Source organism: Gallinula chloropus (assembly GCF_964237585.1).
Source record: "Gallinula chloropus genome assembly, chromosome: 6".
Lineage (NCBI taxonomy): Eukaryota > Metazoa > Chordata > Aves > Gruiformes > Rallidae > Gallinula > Gallinula chloropus.
The window spans coordinates 32,246,101-32,261,477 of NC_140091.1; the positions used below are offsets into that span (position 1 = coordinate 32,246,101).

Here is a 15,377-nt window from a genome sequence, read left to right on the forward strand (position 1 = left end):
CAGCCTGATCGGAATCTCTTCCTCCCGGCTCTGGATTTCCCCGGCCAGGGATTTCCCACTCCACCTCGAGAAGAGCCTTTATAAAGAGCACGCTGGCTCTGTTCTCATGAGCTGTTGCTGAGCAGCAGAATCTCGCTGTGCTCCTTCAAAGAAGAGAGGCAGCAAGGCTTTTGAATTTACTTTCTTTACCTAGTAACAGCAAATACAAATGTTAAAACAAATGGGAAGAACAAGCAGCGTGGTGCTAGTAATTTTGAGTGTGTTAATGACTGGTAAGTTGCAGGGGGGGCTGTGTTTGCTTTATTTGTTGTTAAGTGTAAACTGACCTACAATTTACTATTTGATCTTTATTTCTCTTTGTTCCAGTTGCTTTTAGCTTTCAGTGCATACAGCTGTCAATTAAGTAGTTCTGTCAAAATGTCAGGAAGCTTTTTTTAACATTTACTTTGAGCTTTTCTGTGCTCTGCAGTGACACAGTCGTTCTCTTATTGAGTTTGCTAAAAGATAGTCTAGGAGACAACTGCAGTATAGCACTGCATGTTTAATGTATTTTTTTACCACCATCCTTGACAGTATCAGTCCAGTTTTGTACTAAATGTCCTGTTGAAAGTGATTCTGCAGCTGTCCTTGCTATCTTACTTACTACCCCTCCCCTCAAATGTGACAAAGTTTTAGAACCAGATACAACTGACAAGAGAAGTTATAATGTGCCAATGATTTTATTTTCACTGACAGCATCGGATTTATACCATTATATACATGAGAACTGTCTGTTAGTCATCTGAATCTCTATTACCTTTGACAAAAATAGAAATGCTTATGGGGTAGTTTGAAGATGTAAACCACTGTGTGAGCTTTATTAGTTTAACTTCCACACAACTGTAAACTTGCAAAGTAATGACCTTGCATCACAGTAGAACATGAGAAGAGATGGGAAAGTAAATGTTGAGAATGCTGCTGAGTTTCTGTACATTCTCCCTATTGTAGTTAAAGCTTTTGAAATGGAGATTACACCTGCTAACAGAATTGTTGCACGGATTGGAGAAACACTCATACTCACGTGCAATACTACTGGCTGCGCATCACCAAGTTTTTCCTGGAGAACCCAAATGGACAACCCCCTTGGAGGAACAGTGAACCACGATAGGACATACTCTACCTTAACTATGGATCCAGTTAGTGCTGTGAATTCTCATGATTATCTTTGTACTGTCTTCTGTGGTGGGAAAGAGAAAAAAGAGAAGAGTATCAAAGTTGAACTTTACTGTAAGTAAAAATGTAAAATTCTCTTTAAGTAGTACATGTTTGCAAAAAATTGGTAATTGTTTTTAGATATCATGGTTGGTAGAAGGTGATAGCACTAGGATAATGAGTCTTCTATAGCTCACATACATGTCCTTCTAAGGTTCCTTTACCTGTCTATTCAGGACTCTCTCAGCCCCTTTCTGCTTAGCTTTCTGTAGTACATACTGGTCTCGTTCTTATTCTTGGCAATACTTAATAGCCAAAGCATAGACACTGGAAAGCATTAGTAGAGCTGGAGAGAAAAAGAAAAAGAAAATGCAACAAGTGTGTTTGAGATGGACGTATTTGGGAAACCTGCAAGAGCAGAGCACCTTATCAAAGCCTTTGATGTTTGCATGAGAATGATTCCGATGTCTAAACCTCCCAGCACAGAAAACAGGTTACCACCAGTGTATGGACTGCTCTGGATACCTGTATTTAGGCAGCTGTGTCACTGCCTAGGTGCCTTGCTAGATCCTATTAGATTATGTGTGATCACATTTCAACAACTGTACAAATATAACTCTTGTTAGTGTATGAACTCCTTATAAAAGACCTGTATGTCTTCATACCAAGATATGTCTTGTAATAAAGTTGATATTGTCATGTTCTGAATGCCTCTAAACTCAAGATTTTTGATGTCTGGATCTTGCTCTTATGTTGACTCATCTCTGCTAGACTAAAGAAATGGATTTTATTCTTTTAGCTTTTCCCAGTGATCCTGTCATTGAGATCAGCCCATCCTTAGTTGCTGGAAAAACGGTCAATATCACCTGTAAAATTCCTGATGTGTATCCTTCTGATCGCTTGGAAGTATTCCTAAAGAAAGGTGATCATGTTCTTCATGAGGAATATTTTTTTGATGATGACAGCACAGATGTGGAGACCAAAACTGTGACATATTTATTTAATCTCACAACTGAAGATATTGGGAAAGAGATCACTTGTGTGGCCAAGTTACCAATTGATAATATGGACTTTGAACCCCAAGAAAGAGTAACTTCTCAAACACTGCATGTAAACTGTAAGTATTTTTATTTTAAGAGTTTCACACCAAGTACTGTTTAATGTTAAATTTTATGGAAGGGGTTTCCAAAGTGTGTGCTGTAAATCATTTATAATCTGTACTTCTTATCGATATTATTTTGGTAGATTATCTGTTGCATCCAGTTGATTCTGTTGTATTCAAACAGTCATTGAGCCATTAAATACCTATTGTTCTTCATGACAGAAGTTAGGCAATGCTTTAGTAACTTTTCTCACTCTCTTACCTTGGGTACTGGTGGTCAGTCAGAAAGAAAAGAGCAGAAAAAAAAATCAGCATGCAGATAAACCACTATTTTAAAAATTGCCATTGTAAGCTTAGCAGTTCAACAGGGAGACAAATGTAAGAGTGTAAAAAAAGAATAATAATTTGTACACATTTTGTCTAGCTTAGCTTTCAAAGCTGCAAGCTAAATATCTTACCAGTTCTTGAAAACTGTTCCACTGTGTTACTGGAATAAACCTTGTTAATTTTTCTTGGTATTGTGTAATGTACCTGTAGAGATGTCATTCTTCATTAATTTACTGACAGGATTTTTTTTGTTGTTCTCTTCCAGTTGGTCCACAAAATACTATCATTACTGCATCTCCAAGTCCCTTGTTAATGGAAGGACACCCTCTAAAACTCCTTTGTGTGACTGAGAGTAATCCACCAGCACAAGTAGTTTGGAGAAAACTTATGGCTGATGAAAGCATTCAGCATCTGATAGAAAACAACGTCCTTTCTATTCCCCATGCCCATTTCACTGATTCAGGACTGTACATCTGTGAAGTAATTAATCCTGTAACTAATAAAATGGAGAAAGCAACTGTGGACATTATTATACAAGGTGTGTTTGCCTGGAATTAGCTTGTACTATCCAGTACCCAACTGGCAGCCGCTGTTGGGTTGAAGGATGCTAAAGCACTAAAAATTAGGAGATTATGGGCCTGCCTTTGTTATGTATTCAAGATTTAGCTTTAAATTTAGTGCTGCTCTTCAGGGCCTGTGCTTTTATTTCTATATTTAATTTTCAGCTAATTCTCTCTGTACTGCTCTTGTACATGCATATCTCTATACTCTTCCCACAATGCATCCCTCAAAGTGGTTAAAGAACCTGAGGAAGTGGTGGTGTAGGGGGGATGTTGTTATTTCCTTGAAACACTAATGCATGTACCAATTTCACAGGGACATCACAGTCTCCTCCTTTGGAGTTTTAGTCATTAGTAGTAAAATTAGTAGTTGTAAAATTATGTGGGACATTACTGAAACAGTAGTAGTAGTAATAATAGAGACAAAAGTCTCAGATGGATCCTGAGACCAAAATCAAAATGAATAGATCCTCAGACAAGCAATTCCTGCTTTCTTAAAACCCTCTCTGTCTTCAGTACTTTTGTATAACAGCCTTTCTGTTTGTCATGCAGGTGCTCCAAACATTACAGAACTCTCCATTGAGCCTTCTACAACAGTTCAAGAAGGAGCAAATGTTTCCATACAGTGTTCTGCTGAAAGTAACCCTCCTCCCAAGATTATTGTACAGAGAAAATCTGACAGTGCAGAAATAGGGCCATACAGTGAAGGGAGAATTATCCTTCCATCTGTGAGGTTCCTAAGTGGAGGAGATTACGAGTGTGTAGCAGAAAACAAGTTTGGGAAAACTAAAAGTGAAATAACACTTAATGTGGAATGTAAGTATCTGTAATGTTTTCCCACTCATTTAAAACAATTAGTTAATTCTCTACTTGCTTCAGTGATAAATGTAACCATCAAACTAAAAAAAAAAATAAACCAGCATAGTTCTCTGTTCTTCCCCAAAGAAAGGAGCAGTGCTGATGAGCAAAGCAAAGACATTAAATCTTCAATGTAATGACAGTCTTAAATCAGGATCTGCATGAGCGAGAAACAGATGTATTTTCTTAATGTTGTTGGTTAGAAGTACTTGGTTAGTGTGCTTGGCTATGGAGAGTTTGTATGGAAGCTCTGGTACTATATGCTTTGCTTATTCTGAGAATGAAAAGGAAATGAACTCTGGGAGGCTGACAACCTGGCATCTAGCAGGACATGTTGGATACATCCCAGAGAAAATTCAGTGGTTAACTACAGGACTCTTCCTTTCAGATCGACCGAGGAACACAGCAATCTCTGTGAGCCCTGCTACTGCTGTTAAGGAAGGAGAAACTGTGACGTTGAGATGCACCAGTTCTGGTAATCCAGCTCCAGTGATCTCTTGGAAGAAAAAGGTCCCTGGGGAGTCTGAGAAAATTTTTAAAGAGGCAACTTTAACTATACAGAACATAAAAAGTCAAGATCTGGGTCTTTATGAATGTGAAGCTTATAACCAATTTGGTAAAGAAGAAAGAGCTGTGAAATTACTTGTTCAAGGTTAGTAGAACAAGGCAGAAGACAAGGTTTTTGTTTGAAGTATTTTAGGTCCAGAACTCATTCTGTGAAGGACTGGCAAATTCTGTCTTTGATGTCAGTGAGGTTAAAAGGTGGCTATAATGTCATTTAGGAAGCTTTAAACAATGAAGGGTGAAATCTGCTATAGTTTAGGCAGTTGAGCTTCCATCACTCCCACTGGCAAGTGTACACATGAGGTAAAGAAGCTATGCAGTGCCTTTATTTTCCTCCAGACAGGTCTCAGTGGAGGATCCAAATACCTGTATACAAAAGATTCAGTGAGAAAATACATGGTGAAACTTCTCTGTGAAGGTTCTATATTACAGCCCCTTGGCTCTCCATCAAGTTACAACTCTGTATCCTGTTCTTGCAAGCTGCATTTAAGCTCTACCAAATGCTGATTCCCCAGCCTGCATGCAATGCTAGAAAAGTTGCTAGTAAGCAAACTTCTCTAATTCAGCCCTTCTGCTTCTGTTTACTGCATGGCAATAGTGCACTGCTTAGGGATCACTCCTCTCTCTAATCCATCTCACTGCTTTATTATTTACTATTTTTTAACTGCACACTTTCAGTTTTCCCTTCAAGTAGAGTGACACAAGGAGAAAGGGTTGCCATCTCTTGCCCATCTGTGCATGTTACCTGTTCAGAATACTCTGTGAAAGGAAACAGGTGATGACAACCCTTGAAACAGTAGATGTCAAGTATATCATGGGCAGCACTCAGCTAAAGGACACACAAACATATGAATGTATGTCATCAATGCAATGGGAGAGTAGGCTCAGCACGTAGTACTCTGTGTCAAAAGTTCATTAAAATAACTAGTAAATAAGTGGTAGAATCTTAAGCCAATGAAAACTTCTGTCCAAAATGGCAGATGCACAAAATAATTTCTGCTGAAAATTTTTTCATACTTCCACCTCTGCCTTTGAAAAAGAGATGTAAAATTGTGGAACCTACTGAAAGAAATACTATTCTAGGACTTCTTCCTCTGTCTTTTCTGTTTCTTTTCTGTAGAAAGAGGACATCAACCTCTTGGCCTGTTGATGTTGTTTAGTGAACTTGACTAAACAGTGAATTTAAAATAAGAAAAGGCCCCCTATCATGTAAAAGATATGCAACATGGTCTATCAATTGATGATATGTTCTTCCTGCCAGCTGCTATTGACTGTGGTGTGTGAAGGGCAGCTAGTGGCAGCATAGTGTCTAAAGCCATGTGCCCGAATATTACAGTGAGATTATTCACTGGCTTAGTACTTTGTGTGTACAAGCTGCTCATGAGGCTTTTGCTTCTGTTTGTTGCTAAATCTTACCTTGCATTTCTTTTTCATTTCCTCCCCAAAACATTACTGTGTTAGTATGTCCATCAGGAAATGTTTAAGGAGGAAATGTCACTATTGCATGTAGTGCATACAGTAACCCATCATCACAGGTGGTCCTGACAAAAGTCAATTATTCTGCCATCAGTGAATGAAACCTTTGTACTCCAGAATGTCACCAAAAAAACATAAAGGCAGATATTTGCTTGTTGTTTACAGTGAGGTTGAAAACAACATCTAAGTGATAGCAGTTGTAGGTAGGTAGATCAATTGCCATAAAGATCCTACTTTCTAATGAATTTTGTGTCAAGAGACACAAAATTTTGTGTCAAGAGAAATTTGTGTCAGTTCACTGCTGATCCTTGTGTGACAATACTGCAACTAACCTACCCCTTCCTCCCTCCTCCCCCCACCTCTTTCTAATCAAACCAAGTCATAGAAGAGCTGGTGAGCATAGGCTGTATTTAGCCTCCTTTCATTGTGGACATTTTTGTTTCTCTTACCCAAGTTGGTGCAGTTGCTTTAAGGATAGGGCCAGAAAAAGATGGATCCTGGCCACATTTCTGTCCCTGTGCATGAACAGTGAGACTAATCCAGAAAAAGTTCTGTTTCACCAAAAGATCTAAAGATTGGGCTTTTTAAAACATGGTCTTCTCCTGAAGTGTTTTTTTCCAAGAGATAGAACCATCCTCAAACGTCTCCTAGGTAAAACACGGTATTCTTCTTGCACTCTTCTTGAACTCCACTATATTCATCATTGTAAATGATATCAGGTGGGTTTAAACTTGCATAGTGAATTCAAGAGCAAGATAGTGGCTAGGGATTAGTGTGTAATATGGGGTTACTAAAGGAAAAAGCATAAGGAATTTGGTTTGAAATATGATTTGTGCATGAAAACAGAAACAGTGTTCCAAATGAAGGTTATTAATAACCTGCTTTCACAGGAATATACATGTATCTGTTTCAGTCAGCTTTTACACTTTTTTCTCCTTTTGTCTCCATTTTCAGGAAGACTGGAAAGCCCAGATCAAATGATACGGCTGGTTATTGCATTCTCCGCTGTAACAGCAATAGCAGTGCCTACAGTTGCAATTCTGGTCTACATGTCAAGAAAAGCAAAGATAAATGGATCCTACAGTCTTGTAAAAGCACTCAGGCTGAAAGTGTGATCACAGGAAATTAAGTCTAAGTTCATGATAAGCAATTTTATTTATTGTTGTGACTGGATCTACTTTTCTATAACATATGGTAACAAACAAGTGACTTAAGAATACCACCACGTGATAGCAAATTGGTTTTTTTTTCATGTTTTGATAAGTATTTCATTATTTAAATTGGAGGGAAAGCTAGCATCCTGTCCTAGAAACTGGCAGATCTCTTCTGTGTTGAAGCATGCTGAGCAGAGTTCTGTGGAGAACTCGGTTTGTACATAGTGTATAATTTGTGTTATAAATATGTTCAACTGAATATCAGTTTGTAAAATTGCAGTCTTACTGCAACTGTGCGAAGAAATGTTGTTAATTCAAAGATATAAATCAGCATTACTTGAGCTGATCAGATGATAATATTTTGTATTACTCTATAGAGTAATGGTTTTAATAGAATTTGTCTGCTTGTAATAATGTTTGGAAAATTTTCTCTTTTCACTCATGGTGCCATAAACATTGTACCTTCAGTGAAGTCACACAATCACTGGGTTATGCATTTCTCATTAACTTAAGATCCCAAGGCTCATTTGTGGAATGTTTTGTTGTAAATATTATTCAGAAAGTGTCTGGGATTATAGTCTAGTTAGTTTTAGGACAGCTGAGGTATTTTGTACAGTTTAATCATTTGCAAATTAATGTCATTAATTCTGTTATTTCATGATGAGCCAAATGAGACCTTTCATTTAGAATAAAAACTGATGATAAATATGCTTTACAGGTTTTCACTGCGAAATAAAACTACCAGTAGGTTTCTTTGACTTTAAGATCAATATCAGAGACTTTAAGATTCTTGTCAGAATTCATGTTCCTCTGGAAGGAACCAGTGAAAAGCACTATCCTAGCAACAGATTCAAGTGTCGTGGGAAGCTCTAGCTGTAAAGGCACAAGCGAGGCATGCAAGCGACCTATAGGGAGAGGCAAGAGGGAGAGGCAAAATCCATGCAGCCTCAGCAACAGTGACTGCGTTGTTTCTAGAAAAATGCAGTGCCCAGGCTTGTCACTGTGGAAAACCAAACCACTTGCCTGACAGCTTTGCTTTTAACAGCCAAGTGGTGCCCACATGCTGCCCCCTGGTTAGCGCCTTGATTCACTGCGTGCTCTCTCCCATGTTGGCCAAATGGCTGTGGAAGAGTGGGCCTTCTGTGCAAAGGCAAAGGTGAGGGGGGAAGGAAAGGTGGAGTGTGATGGTATTCTCCCTTACATCCCTTCTCCTGGCTAGCAGTACTGCTTTGACTCATCTGCTTGCTGGTGTTCAGCACTCAAGGCAAGGTTGTGGGAGGTGTTGAGGTGCATCTAGTCTCAGCAGGCCTGAGCCACTGTGTTAGGCACAGGAAGATGGGCTTGGCTTCACCCCACCTGGCACACACAAGGTCAAGCAGAGCTTTGTGAAAAGAGTTTCTTTGCATCATACAAATGGTGACAACTGCCCCCAACTGCAATACAAAAACTTGGTAGCTAGCTGCAAGATGAAGTACTGATGCCAGCCTCCCAGATCTTTTCCATAGCATGTTCAGCAGTCTTTTTGTGTACATGCAGGGTCCTGTGCTTATCTGCAGTTAGAAAGGCAGGCTTAGAAGGTGGGGGTGTAGCAGAAAAATGGGAGAGCAGTGTGGACTTGGCTTGGAGGAATGTGAGCATGCAGTAGGAGGGTGAAGAAAAGATTGAAGACAGAGGAGGAGGAGAGCTTTGACAGGCCCATGACATAAATTTCTTGGAGGTGGTGCCAGGCAGATTTATTCAGAATAATGTCAGGCCTGTCTCAGTGCTGACTTGTGAACAAACCAAAAAGCATGATTTTTTTTTACTGTGCAAAATGTTGGTGCACACATATTTTGCCTACTGGCTGTAGTTCTGGTATCTGTATAGCAGGAAGGATAGTTGGAAAAGATACAGAGAAGGACTGGAAACCAATAAAAATGAAAATGTCTGGGACTTTCCAGTTTGGAGAGAGAAGTCTGAAGGAGGAGGGCATATGACTGACATTTTCTGAATTGTGAAGGCAGTTGATAGCAAACAACAGATGCAGGACTGCTGTTTGCTAAATCATGCAATGCCAGAACTGCAGGACATGCAAACTAAGGAGAGAGCAGTTTAACAAAAATAATAGAAGGTACTTTTTTATGGTGGAGTACTGGAAACTGTTGCAGAAGGTTGTGGAGGATAAAAGTGTCAATTGGCTCAAAAAGGGAATGGAAAAAAATAATGGACCAAAGGTCCATAAACAAATACTAAATGGAATATGCAGAAATGTAGTCTATAATATCCCTGCTCCAATGGCCATTGATGCTGAGTGATCCTCAGGGAAGACACTGAAGAATGTGGCCAGGTTTGCATGCTCTCTCCTCCAAGAGTATTTTCTGCTACTGGAGACACAAGGGGGTAGCTGGATCACTGATGAGACCCAGTAGGATATGTCTTGTCTGTTTATGCTTTCTCTGAGTGGCATTGGGCCAGGCCAACTTGGAGATTCATAGAACCACAGAATGGTTTGGGTTGAAAGGGACCTTAAAAACCCATCTGTTTCCATTCCCACCACTGTAGGTAGGGACACCTCTTCCACTAGACCAGGTTGCCCAAAGCCCCATCCAACTTGGCCTTGAACACTGCTGGGGAGGGGCATCCATAACTCTCTGAGCAACCTCTTCCAGTGTCTCATCACCCTCATGCACCTTAGGTTTAGCAGTTCCTGTGCTGTTTTACCCCCTTCCACGGTCCCTTCGAAGGAATTAAAGAGGAAAGATGAGTGGGAGAGAAATAGTAGTCATCTGTCAGCAGAGTTTTGGTGCTTATGTAGTCATTCCTGTAAATTCCTCCATGGATTCCCATTATTCTTTTTGCTGTGGGTTTCACTGGTATTTGTGATAAACATACAGACCTTAATGCCTCTGTGGCTTATTTGCCCTCTCCATTAAGTCATTTAAGTTAATAGGAGTTGGCCTGTGATTTCAACAGGGTCAGTTTTTCACCCAGAAACACTAAGTGAATAGACAGAGCTTGCAGTGCTCCTTTTAGATGAGACTGCCCTTGTGTGGGCAGCTGGCTTCTTCTCAGTGAAATTACAAAGAAGGACCTTGCCAGGGGATCTCCTCCCCTACTGCCTGATTCTTGGTATTTTCCAAGACTCTTCATGATTTGGGAAGAACTTTATCCTATGGAGGTTAAAAGTTCCCAGTCAAGTAACTTGTCTTTTTATTGAACATTCCAGAAAGAATGTAATTTCTCTTTGCACTATTTCTCAACAAGCAAAATACAGAGCCTCTGCCCTGGAAAAAAGGCATGAACAGCAGCTCCAGCCTAGCAAGCACTTTTAAGAAGAGGACAAAGCTGCCTGGAAGTCCAGGTAAGAGTCCCCACCACAGGGTCTGTCTTTGTGACCAAAAAAAATAGTCTGCTGAGGCAGACCCACTTGGGTTTTCTCTACAAAAGCACCTCTCAGGTTTCTGAGTTTCATTTCCCCCTGCCTGTGCCTGTGCTCAGGTGCACTGTTTGCCCTTGTGGGATAAAACCCCTGGTTTATCCCAGAAACACCATGTGGCCATGCTAAATGCTAATGCTAAAAGAAGCCTGGATTTTAAAAGGTGATTGAAAAATCTCACTCCCCATAGCCAGTTCAGGAGGTACTCTTCCTTCAAACATAAAGCTCAAACAGAAGAAGATACAGGGTTTTTTCAACTTTTCCAAGAATGCTTTGAACTTGTTTTGTGGGTGTACTGAAGGGAACAGTTAAAATGTCTGATGAGAGAGGTGCTGTTACCTGCTGGAGATATCACTGGGGGCCCTATGTTTGCAGTGGCAGGTTCCCCCAGTTTCAGGGACTAGCAAGGGCCTGATGATCACGTTTAAGGCCAAATGATGATCTGGTACCTCTGGCTGTAGCAGGCCATTTAGTTTCATCAACTTGCTGCTACGCTGGCCCAGGTAACTTCTCTGAGCAGAGCATTTCCTGGTGTAGGGAATCTGATTTTAATTGGAAATTCCTCATGAATTAAGACTATACCATTGGCCTTGTTAATTGGCTGTGCCCTTTCTGTTGTATAAACATGGCCTACTTCCTAGTCCATTTTTTCTAACCTTTATGCCTTTCTCTCCACAAGGTAATTGCATACTGCAATCCAACTATCTCTTATTTCTTTGGTAAACCAAACAGATTGAGCTGCTGTAAGCCTACCTTTCTCAAAAGGCATTTTCTACAGCAGTAAATAATCCTTGTGGTCTTTCTAAATCCCCTCCAGCACTTCAGCATGCCCTTTACCATGTAGCAAAAGGTATGTATATGATCCTCCAGTGCTGTTTCTGCCAGTGCCAGAGGTGATTTTAGTTCCTTGGTTCCCCTCTGTGGAGTTCTGCTTCCATAAAAATGTCTCTGACATTTGCCATCATCAGAGAATCATTGCAGGGAATAAAGAGTAATTTCTTGTTCCCGTTGCAGCTTCTCAGTCCAGTCCCTCAGAGCTGTTCTTAGTACATCTATTTTGAAACAGAAAGCTATGTGATACAAAATCAAATATCTTACGAGTCCAAAAACCCCTAAACCTAATTTGTCTGATAATGCTGATGTTCCATAAAGCCATGCTGACCACACTAGTTATGTTTCCTATCCTTTAATTCCCAGAGCAGCTTTTCCCATTATTTAAAACTTTGTCATATCAACCAGTCTAAATTTTACTCATCTTACTCTGGTCTGTCCCTCTGAGGAATCCCTCTGTTGCTGCTAAAGTACACAAAATGGCCAAATGAGTGTCTGCAAGATTCAAGGGGGTGAAGTTCCCCTTACTTACTGTGTTCTTCGCTCCCCTCGGTGATTCTCCTATGTTTAAGGTTTCTTGCAAATGAAACAAGGGAAACAGTCTTTTGACAGGTTGAAAATATACCTTTACAAAGACATCTTTTGCTTTTTGCAGTGTGAAGAAATTTAGACATTTAAATCCTAAGATTTGCACCAGGATTAACTGAAGATTTATTTAAAACAAAAGGCAGGTACTTATTCTGTAAAGAGGTGTGACAGAATGTCCATGACTCTGTGCTTATGAGACTGGAAGTAGGACAGCAATGATTTTTTTTTCCTTGCAGTAATGAAAATTGTGTTAACTGCCAGAAATGGGTATATGAGGAAGTTTGAATGACTTTACTGGGTTTAATTGTAAGAACCAGAATGTTGTGACCTAATGCTGTTGATTTTTTTCCTCTTAAATATTTTATCTTTCCTTTGAACGAGAGGCAAATATGGGACATCTGCTCTCAGCAGTTGAAAGAAATAGTGCCAAAGCTGTTGAATGAATTCATGTTCCCAACACAGATGTCATGTCTTGAACACTCCCACTTATTTCCTACCTATATTTTATGTTCATCTTTCATATCTATTAAGGAGACTTACAGTGCTGGTGACTATCAGTTTTGACAGCGATGTAACTTCGAGACATGCTCCTGCTTGACCCACAAAGCCTCTTTGCTTTGGCTAGTCAAACCTTGTAAACTGGCATTTTTTATTCCCAGGCACTTGATGTGGGTGGAAAAAAGCAGCAGTAGATCCTTTAGCACCACTTCTAACACACAGCTGCAGAAAGAACTTCAGGAAATGGGGTAGATGTATTTACTGGTGTTGTACCTTGACTTCCAGCTAATGGGCTTAAACAAAATCTTGCCACAAATCATGCACTTCTTTGCTTCTTTCACTATCAGAAATACATATAAAATAGAGTGCAGTTTTTAAAAATTCCATCCAAAAATGCATCTGCTATTGTTTGTATTGATTTCCTGTTAACTAAAATTCAGGAACATTTTGTCCCTTCATATGTATCCATGTTCCATACTGATTCTTCACTGTTGAATAATTCATTCAGGCACTCTTATCTGAAAAACATACAGAAACATTTTAGGGACACAATTTAGGTTTTGTAGATAAGCTCTGAGAAAAAAGAAAGGAAACAAAATGCCCCAAATTGCTGTGGAGTCTTTTGTTCTAGTTTATAGTCACAATGGCCTTGGTGCTAGTAACAGAGCAGGGATGGAGCAGATAGCCAGAGCTTGTTTGTGTTGACTAGAGAATGTCACCTCTTTTGAGAAACGGGGATAATGTTGACGTAAGTCACTTTTCCCAAGAGTCTGAGTTAAAGTAAAAAGCAATAACATGGAAGAACAGTGCTCTACTAATTTTGTCAGCCAAAAAAGTGGTGTATCTGTAGGAGCAGCTAAAGAAATGTATAGGATACAGGAGAAATTCTTTCCACATCTAAAGGGAAATCTGTATGCTGAAAATTCTGTGGTCAAAGTATAAACACAGTGTAATATCCTGTTTGTCATGTCTGTAAGCTTTCTGAGAGAACTTCATTCTTCTTCATCTTCTTCCCTGTTTTATAGCAAGTATCTGTAGTAGCAGGCAGTTGGAGAGCACACTTCAACAGTAGTGTATATGTATGATTATTCTTTCCTGTGTCTAGTTTTTTTCTAGTTCATTGTTAATTCAGGGTTGTATGGGCCTGTATAAACCTCCAAGGGCTGCACTTCTCTGCACATGAAAATCTACCTCCTAAAAGCTGCTGAAGTTTTTGTTAGCAAAGCCCTCTTGTTACCAAGATGAAAGACAGGTGAGTAGATATGAGTTGTGATTGAGGCACCATTTTATCCTTGGGCTTGATGGAACAGGGAATTGAAAGTAAATAGTGGATGAGATGAAAGCTGACTCATCCCCAAGATTTCTGTAGTCTTATATGAGTGCACACACATCATTTTTGGAACCAGACCCAGGTAAGGAGGTAACAAGGTAATTGTAGACAGAGGCAGTGAAAGGGAAATGAGGTTTGCTGTGATGTAGAGCATAAGAATGACCACACTAGGTCAGGTAAAGGTTTTTTTAATGAGTAGTAAAATTTTTAACAGTGCCTAAAAAATGCTGTAAAGCAACAGGTATTATAAAATAATCTCCTGCACTCCCAGCCTCCAACAGTTTTGAAGCTCAGGAGTTTCCTGACTCAGAGTTTGCTTCACTGCATTTAGGAACTTGCAATGGATTCGTTTTCTGTTTGTTTTGTCACATGAAATTACATAAATTCACAGCATCCTTGTTTGGAAGGAATGAAGCACTGCTTTGCTGAGTTTGCTGTCTTGTGGTGGTATCTCTGGGAGCTTTTGAAGTTTCTGCTTTACACTCCTTTGGTTTGTGTTGTTTTCAAAATGAAAAAAAGCAGGAGAAAGTTTTAGCAATCTTTCAACACTGAGTTATCTGGATTTCTAGATAATGTCTGGGATGCAAGTGTGAGGAACTCTGCACAGCACTGCCACAAGCTGTCAGCAGCAGGAAGGAGGGATTTGGCAGGGATCCCACAAATTACACTGGAGGGCTGAATGTGCAAACTCTATTAAGCAGTAATTCTGCATACAATCTCTATTGTCAAATACTGTATTTAACACAGTTCAAGTGAGTATCAATTACTTGCACGTTTGAAGAACTCTCACTTAGGTATTCAACATTCAAAGTATTATTTTTTAGAACAAATGTACATGGACTGGATAATTAAAAATTAGGGTGTTTTCTATAGAATTAGGATTGGAAGAAAACCTGATTTTTTAGTTTTGAGTGATCCTACTGATGTAATAGTAATGTTTTTGAGTGTTTATTTTTGCAACAGAGTATAATGTTTAAAACCTTTTTAAAAAATCAGTGGTTTTGTGCTGTAACTCTTTGAAATAAAATCTGAGGTTATTTCACTGGGAGAGTGTTGCAATCATGTTAAAAGAATGCTGACCTTTCAAACCCTAGCTTGGTCACTTTGGGACTGATGAGAATGTTATGTCAGTTCACAACATTTGTTTTTTTACCCAACAAAGTTAAAAACATTTCCTGTCCAGAAGGTGTAGAGTAATTTAGAGCATTACTAAGGGTCCTTTGTGAGACCTGGGCCCTTGCAAGGAAACAAAATCAAGGTAAAGGAGGACAGTTTGGAGGTGGGGGAAATTAGGGTTTCTTTGACTCACTGAAAGCCTGAAGAAGATAACCCTCAGCTGTGTTGCAGAGAGATTGATTGCTTTCTTTTGATTTCTGTTACACAGAAATGCTGTGCTGCACTGTCCCTTTGTGGAGCATACAATGAGGCAGGGGACGTCTGTGACAGTCAGGTTCAGGGCTGGCAGGAGTCACTAGCCACCACA

At 39.6% G+C, this 15,377-nt stretch overlaps 1 protein-coding gene across 1 annotated transcript; it reads left to right on the forward strand.

Annotated features, from left to right (window-relative positions):
- Window positions 1-208: 208 nt before the first annotated feature.
- VCAM1 (vascular cell adhesion molecule 1) lies at window positions 209-7,193 on the forward strand (the record flags this gene model as incomplete). Its single annotated transcript, XM_084266395.1, has 7 exons — window positions 209-272; window positions 988-1,266; window positions 1,991-2,308; window positions 2,886-3,158; window positions 3,733-3,996; window positions 4,427-4,690; window positions 7,033-7,193. The coding sequence occupies 7 exons, from the start codon at window positions 209-211 to the stop codon at window positions 7,191-7,193; spliced, it is 1,623 nt and encodes a 540-aa protein (XP_084122521.1).
- Between the last annotated feature and the right edge of the window lie 8,184 nt (window positions 7,194-15,377).